The sequence below is a fragment of the Corticium candelabrum genome, unplaced genomic scaffold, assembly GCF_963422355.1.
Source record: "Corticium candelabrum unplaced genomic scaffold, ooCorCand1.1 SCAFFOLD_80, whole genome shotgun sequence".
Classification (NCBI taxonomy): Eukaryota; Metazoa; Porifera; class Homoscleromorpha; order Homosclerophorida; family Plakinidae; genus Corticium; species Corticium candelabrum.
This window is the reverse complement of record NW_026912677.1, coordinates 8,246-16,116: the sequence shown is the minus strand read 5'-3', so window position 1 is coordinate 16,116 and position 7,871 is coordinate 8,246. Positions and strand designations below refer to the sequence as shown.

Sequence of the window (7,871 nt, the reverse complement as noted above, 5' to 3'; positions counted from 1 at the left end):
AGACTGGATGAGCGCATGCAAACTCAAAAGCCTCAGAAAGGTGGATGACATGAATACGCGTAGTATTTCTTGTATTTAGTTGCTTTATGATGTTTAGTGGGTATAGCTCGCTTTCACCCTGCCGAGCTATTTCGCGTTGTGAATGATAACGGGGCACCTCGCTATCTGCAATTAGGGCTCGAAGTCGGTCTAACGTTTGATCAAGTGAATATGGCAGCAGAAGGTCACACATACTCTGGCAAACTTCTAGCTGTCTACATGACGAAACGCAAAGAAGTCGGAGAATATAGAGCTGTTGCTCGTCTGGTGACAGCAGTTGATAAAATATCTATTATGGGGTCTGTGGAGGATGATTTGCCAGGAGGTAAGAAACAGCAAAGGAGTTTGTTACTTGTTTACAGAATTACAGTTTGATTTGTTGCAGTGAAGGCAGCGTTGGAAGAATCTCGTTTCTACAGTGGTAAGTGATGTTTGTAGACAACTCACATGATTTGTGTTATTAAATTAAGTCAATGATTAGCATGAAGTAAAATGTGGCATACATTTATGTGGCCTTGCATTAAATATGGTTGCTGTGGACGGAGCTTCGTTTTGTACAATACAAAGTATCATGCGTGCACGCAACGTTTGCATGTGTATTTGTACGAGTGAAAAGCCCTTCTATCATTATTAAACAGTGTGAGAATTAGCATTTTTGTACTATTTCAGCTTTACTGCTTTCAATGCTGATGCGTGAATGTTTGCTGCAAGACGTGCAATGGTAATATGTAGTGGATGTAGTCCATTCCAGATCAGTTGGAGTCGAACTTTCTTGCGTCTGATATTCATTCCAACCGTAGCTCAAAGTCAAGTGAAATAGCGGCTTTAAGGTGGAAATTGCCTACTGGCAGGAAATCTTTGCTGATGTGATGGCAGTTTAGTTCAATATTTTAGTCTGATAAATGTTTATATTACAATGGATTAGAACTATTTTAACAACAGGTGGGACAGAGCAAATGCTGTATGTAGTTTGATTGTGCTGCGTTTTTACGGTTTTGTTTAACCATTTTTACATTTATTTGCACCAAACGTTATGCTATTTAGTAGTTAATATAAACAGAAGGGAAATTTCTGTGCTTTTAATTGGCAACTGCAATAGAATTGTTATTATACTACCAGTAATTGTCTTTCATTTATTGAAATTATTAGATGTATGTTCACTTGTAAAAGAAGTAGAAGAAGCAACAGTACCAGCAGCAGCAGCAGCAAGCCATCACTTATCAGAGAGTAAGGGAGATGAGCAATTAGTGCGGCAGCTCATGAAACTGGTAGAACAGTTGAGAGAAGACAGTTTAGCAACTAGCAGAGAAATTGCTGAATTGAGACAAGAAAAAGAAAATGAAAGAGAGGAGTTAGGAAGACGGATTGGAGCTCTACAGCGACAACATGAGAATGAAAGAGAGGAGCTAGGAAGACAGATTAAAGCTCTACAGCAACAAAAAGAAAATGAAAGAGAGGAGCAAGGAAGACAGATTGAAGCTCTACAGCAACAAAAAGAAAATGAAAGAGAGGAGCAAGGAAGACAGATTGAAGCTCTACAGCAACAAAAAGAAAATGAAAGAGAGGAGCTAGGAAGACAGATTGAAGCTCTACAGCAACAAAATGAAAATGAAAGAGAGGAGCAGGGAAGACAGATTGAAGCTCTACAGCAACAAAATGAATTTCTAGGGAAGGAATTGAGACTGAAGCAACTACAAAGGGAACACGCCATAGCTGAAGCTGTCGACACGGAAGGATTGCTTGAGGAGACTGATGATGGAAAGGTACAACTCTTGCTTTTCATGCTCCCTTTTCTCTTTTCTACGATTTTGATGAAATTTTGAAGGAACATTTGCAATTAGATAAACTTAGTTTTAGTGCATTGGGTTAAACTTCAAGTGAGGTTTTTGAATTACTAGGGGTAAGATTCGCTGGTATTAGCTTGTAGTTATAGTTTTCATCTAAACTAAATTCTAACTTCTGACCAATTTCTGTTAGTTTGTCTATTAATTGATGAAATATTGAAGCATGCGTATTTTGGAACAAATCAACTGCTTAGCATTTTATCTTTTGTTGTTTTGGACCTTCTGGTAGTCACGTGTTTGCTATCTCTGTGTACTGCATCATTAGGTGCAGCACAGGTTAGGGTGCACCCAACATGTTTACCGGTGTAGTAGTATCTTGCATTCTACAATGAAGGACTCTATTACCTACGTACACTTCTAAATTGAGGCGCCTATGTGAGCCATACTTGCCGAGCGTAGTTATTTTACACTTTAATTGGAGAGAATTTAGATTGATAATTACCCAACGCGTGAAACTGTAGGGATACTCTTTTAGTAAGAGCGACGACGACCACGGACCATGGTAGAGTAGGCGCTAAATTGTTGCAATGACGCACGTTGCTATGTCAACAATACAACTCGAGTCACACACAGGTATCATTAGAGATAACGTTTCAATGCGCTGCTGCTAAATGAGTAAGAAAGGCTTGAGCCAGGGGCATAGATAAGCACGTTGACGCGTTGCCTGGAAACCCTCTTAGGTATGTGTGTTCGGTAATTTTTGGGCTAGCTAAGCTAATTGTGAAAAAGTAAACATTGCTCACGGATCTCATAGAGTTCATAATTTTACAAGGATTGCCCATGCCGAATGACAACAAAGACACAGAACTAAGAGAGTGATTACACCAGGCCTAATCATGATTATGATTAGTGTAACGCTACTCTAGCGCCATTCTAACGCCACTTACTTTTAAGAGTATTATTACAACCACATTAGTGACGTTAGTGGTTGCACGTGACTTTGGCACCTGATAATATACAAGAAGAGCATGCCGCCGATGTTTCAGAGAAAGATTATTGCTGTTCTGAATGGATGCATGTGGAGTGATATCGTGTGCTTTCTTAAATTTACTTGTTTCTGATGTGGTGTTGTATGTTTATGTTGTAAACAGACAAACGCAGAAAAAAACATGGCGACGAATACGGAAGCGCATGCAGATGTAATACACTACGTACGTGCCTGTACACGTGACAACTTCCTGCCGTTCCTGAAGGAGAAAGCAAACTAAATGTTTCCCTCTTCAAAACCTAAAGCAAAGAGTTCGTTATGACAATTTACGCGAATGCTTACCGGATATAACGGACAAACTGTCGAGACCAACTACACTCACATGTCTTCGTGATTTACTAGAATCCTAGTTTAGCGGTGTGAAAGTGCTTGAGCTAATGTTGGCCTACTCATAATCATAGCTAGTCTAGATGTTAGTGTGAACACGCTCTAAGACATTGGCAGTGCAACCAGAAGGCATGCATTCTCCTAGGAAAAATTACCACACAGTTCACGAGCAACGCTCCTTCTTGCAAGGAAATGCCAGTTTCTAGATACTCACTGACCCTCGGCTGCTGTGTAGACTACCTGGTACGACATGTGAGTGCGAAAGAAGCGTTAAATATCTTTTATTAATTAACTTAAGTCGACTCGAGATGACATTCGACTTGGCACTAATGCGGTCGGTCGACCATAGGAGAGGACATAGCGACTTGGCACTAGTGCATATTATTTATTACAATCGAATAATAGACAAATACGATGAGGTGAATAAACTAAGCGATAGTTAAATTTGCCGGTAAACACCGCAAAAATTTGCTTAAGAGGGCCGGTTAAGATTTGATATTTTATCATTCTTTAGAAGTGTACATGTATAGTAAGCTCTAGGGTACACTATGGCCACACAATAAAGTACTGAAAGGTATAGTTAATGTTCAAAGACAGAATTTTTTGGTAGCGTCTCGTTATACATGCTGCCAATTATTCGATTTAGCTTTTTATGTGTCGTTATGCTCCTCCATAATGGGCAAGTGGGGTTTTCCTCCATAATGGGCAAGTGGGGTTTCCCCCATCTGGGCTTCCACCAACCCGGCAGGTGAGCCCAGCAGGTTACGTGTGACTAGCCAATTCGATATAGATTGCAGGCATTACGGTGACCGCGAACTCGATACAGAACGTCTAGTGGATATCAATGACCACAAGAAAAGCAGTAACGTCATCGTCAACGAACAGTCAGCTGGACCACAGAAACTTCCCAACGACTTAAACGAGTCATGGTTTCTTGGATAAAGCTAGACAAAAATGAGAAACACAAGTTATATAATTTACTGTCGTCAATAAGCCACGATGGTGGCTATACTAATGATAGGTGTTGTCAATGGGTATATCTAAATTACCCGAGACCCGGATTTCCTGGCTCAGGTATAGTAATCGTTTGATGACCGTAGGACCGAGCGACCGAGCGACCGACCGAGCGACCGACCGTATATATAGTCGATTAGCGCAGATGCAAATGAAGCTATTCCGACCAATAATCGAGAAGTGGTGTCATTACCGACCAATAGACGAACGTGATGATATCATGAGGCTCCACCTCTCTTTGTTTGGTAGCTGCTTCTAGGCAACAACCAGACGTCTAGCTAGAGAAGCGGCACAAACAACGAGACGCCTAGCAAAGCTGCACAAAAAACCAGACTTTTACATCTTGTGAGCTGGAAAATCTGTGGTGAGCTGGTTGTTTTGCTCTACATATACGGGGGCGGAGATTCTAGAGCATGCGCAATCTCGAGGGTACACGCACCTTTCGCCGATCTCGCTGTACACAAAGTCCACTTTTCCGAGTCTGCTTCTGAACCGTAGATCATCTTGCCGTTAACTAGGCTTTGTAAGTAAGTTCACTACTTACCATTTCATGCATCTTGTGAGAGACTTTGGCTGCGTAGAGACGCGTAGGAAGCCATTTCTTGAGTACGGCTTCTCGAGGGTAAGAGACTGCTGTTCAAGCTGAATTCGCCTGATTCACACTCTGAACAGATATACGTGGAGTGGAAAGTCAGGCTACTCATTGCCTAGCGATGGAAGTTTTATCAGGTGAAGATTTTGCGGTAGGGAACCCATTCGGGGTAGCCGAGCGTGACGCACTGTGTGGCTGAATTATATCAATAGGACTACTTGTTTTCCCCATCTGGCGTTTCTGAACTTTGGAACTGTGTATCTTGTCGAACTAGATTCAGCAAAAATTTGTCTAGCCTATTCCACCCTTCATGAAAGGCGGTGAGCTCATGAACTTACATCACTTGATGTACCTTGGCCTGATTTTTGTTTTCCTATACAGAGTAATAGTCTTGGCTGCTGGTTCAATTCAACTCCTCACTGTATTAAGCACGTTTCTCAACACAAATCTGTGTAAGACTTGATTTTATCATTGGGCAGTGTGTTGAGCGATTCCTTGCAACAGGACTTTGCAGATGCAAGGTATTACTCGAGAACTCTAATCTTGTTTTCAAGTTTCACTATTTCATTTGCTTGCTGTTCAATTATCCGACGTAAACCATCGACTTCAGCCTCAGTGACATGTTCAACAATCAACTTCTTCACTTCTCTAGGATGACTAAGCTAGGCTATATTATATACACGTCTTAATCAACTGCACCCGCAAATCAGGTAGAACAGCCTCTGCTTTCTGATCTAGACATTGCAGCTATGTAATAGCTAGTGCGTGTGTGTTGTGTTACTTTAGACCTAACCGTTGCTGGGACTTGTAGGCTGGCAGCTGGTGCTAATAAACAGACGTGTACTGTACTCTGATCTGCGTCAGTACCTATCGAGTGCAAGTTATCATTGTAACATCTTCGACTTGGCCAATCACATACGTACAGAAGCAAGCTAGACTGCACAGAAACAACGCGGAACGTCCTATAGCTATATGTCTGGTTACACCAAATGGGTTCCCAGATGACATGATTTCACTTGCTAAAACTAATTCATCATTAGACAGTGAGTAGTCCCTCCTTCCACTCCACGTATATCTGTCTAAAGTGTGAAACAGGCGTCTTTAGCTTGAACAGCAGTCTCTTACCCTCGAGAAACCGTACTGAAGAAATGGCTTCCTACGCGTCTCTACGAAGGCAAAGTCTATCACAAGATGCACAAAATGGTAAGTATTGAACTTACTTACAAAGCGTAGTCAACGGCAAGATGATCCATGGTCCAGAAGCAGACCCGGAAACGTAGACTTTGTATACAGCGAGATCGTTGAAAGGTGGTTGTTACCCTAGAGATTGCGCATGCTCTAGAAGCTCTGCCCCGAATATCGTCTATTTGTAACATATGTTTCCCACCCACAAACAGAACAAGGATCACGCCCGTTACTTCATCACGTAAGGCGATAGAAGATTGGCAGCCGCCCTAGCGTCGAGGCTCTCCGACTTGTAACATTTGGCTTGTTCCAGCACTTCGAAACAACTACATTTGTAACATGCATGTCTTCTCCCATTACGACGACAACCAAACGTCTAGAGAAGCTGCACAAACAACCAGTCGTCTAGAGAAGCTATACAAACAAACAGACGCCTAGAGTAGCTGCTTCTTAATTAGTATTTGGAAACCCCTCAGACTGAATGTTTCCATCTACGCCCCTTATGTATCTCGCCACTCATTACCGACGCGTGAAAGTCTATGTATAGAAACGCGGTTTGGTACAGTACAACCATACACCAAACGGCATGAGCAATTGTTCTTGGACAAGGTTTGGAAACTTAGCCGCTGCAGCGAATACGTTTCGGTAGAGTGTAGGCTATCGAGAGATGATTCTGTAGTGAATAGACATGTACTATTGGTTTCAGACATAAACGAAGTTCTGTCTCTTTGAGCACCTATCGAGCAGTAACATGCACCGTTTATTGAAAGGAGCTTCAGTTTTGAACGTCGAGTGCTGAACGTTGTTTCTCAGTATAAATCGACTTCAAATAAATTGGACTGCAAGTGTAATGATTTATAATTGCCTTTTTACCTGTTAAATAAATTTAAATTTTTCCGAAATTTTTGGGTGCATGTGATACGCACACTAATAATTGGATTAAACTAGACGTCAATATATTAACACTATTGCATGCAATGCATACAAAAAATTGTGTACTATTTATGGCGAAGTTATTTCCTGTGTACAATTAAATAATATGCAAATAAACCAATGCTAGATAGATTACCTATATAATAACTGTGTGACAACCAGCAGAATTATGAATATGTCGTCGTCATCATCATCCATTACATTCTATGCATTAGTAATAGTTATGTGGTTTACATTAAATGACTTCACTTCCGTGTTTAAACCAACTAGATAATGCGTAATAAATATTGTATACACACATATCATATGCTGTCACTTTAATTGTGTATAGTGTTTATCTCTTAACAAATATTTTGTTGTACTAGTTGTAAAATAGAGTTCAATTACATAAGTATATTGCATTTTCTATTACTAATTAATTAAAATTAAATTATGTTAATTAATTTAAGCTTAGCTAATGAATCTTAGTTAAGTTGATGGTCTCAGCCAATGTGTTGCTGACACTTAGAGGTGTACTAGGATACATCGCCCGTCCTTCGTACGAGCAAGTTACTGCAGTGTAAAGATAGATCTGTGGACACATCACGTGCAATCTTTGTTCCAAGGTACCGGATAAGCTGAATGAATTCGAATCTTGCTCTTCTTGCTTTCTTCAGTAGAAATCGACACACTCCCCGTGTAGCGCTTAGTGAAAAAAATCCATAGGTTTGATTCGGTCCAAATGCAATCAGAATTTGAAGAGAAACGCAAGCGCTAGAACAGTAAGTTTCGTCGGCAAGACATATTCGATTGCTTGAAGCTTTGCGAAGGACGACGATGCGTATGGTCTACACAGGACTAGTGGGGGCATATGTTCGGATAAATTGGAATGTGTAGCGCAAGGGCGTCACGTCTTAGGGGCTAGAGAGGGCGCTAGCCCCCCCCCCACTTTTTTAGGGCGCGGCTTGCT

General features: G+C 41.1%; 1 protein-coding gene across 1 annotated transcript; it reads left to right on the top strand.

Moving 5' to 3' along the window:
- Nucleotides 1–6: 6 nt before the first annotated feature.
- LOC134197897 (trichohyalin-like) lies at nt 7–2,187 on the top strand. Its single transcript, XM_062667250.1, has 4 exons — nt 7–40; nt 98–364; nt 425–460; nt 1,189–2,187. The coding sequence occupies exons 1-4, from the start codon at nt 16–18 to the stop codon at nt 1,860–1,862; spliced, it is 1,002 nt and encodes a 333-aa protein (XP_062523234.1). The 5' UTR covers nt 7–15; the 3' UTR covers nt 1,863–2,187.
- The last annotated feature ends 5,684 nt before the right edge of the window (nt 2,188–7,871 follow it).

Bases quoted from the DNA above. Each gene is read 5' to 3' on its own strand.
- LOC134197897 (XM_062667250.1), top strand. From the start codon at position 16: ATGCAAACTCAAAAGCCTCAGAAAG. The intron at 41-97 runs GTGGATGACATG...TATGATGTTTAG, and splicing joins AACTCAAAAGCCTCAGAAAG to TGGGTATAGCTCGCTTTCAC. The intron at 461-1,188 runs GTAAGTGATGTT...TGAAATTATTAG, and splicing joins AGAATCTCGTTTCTACAGTG to ATGTATGTTCACTTGTAAAA.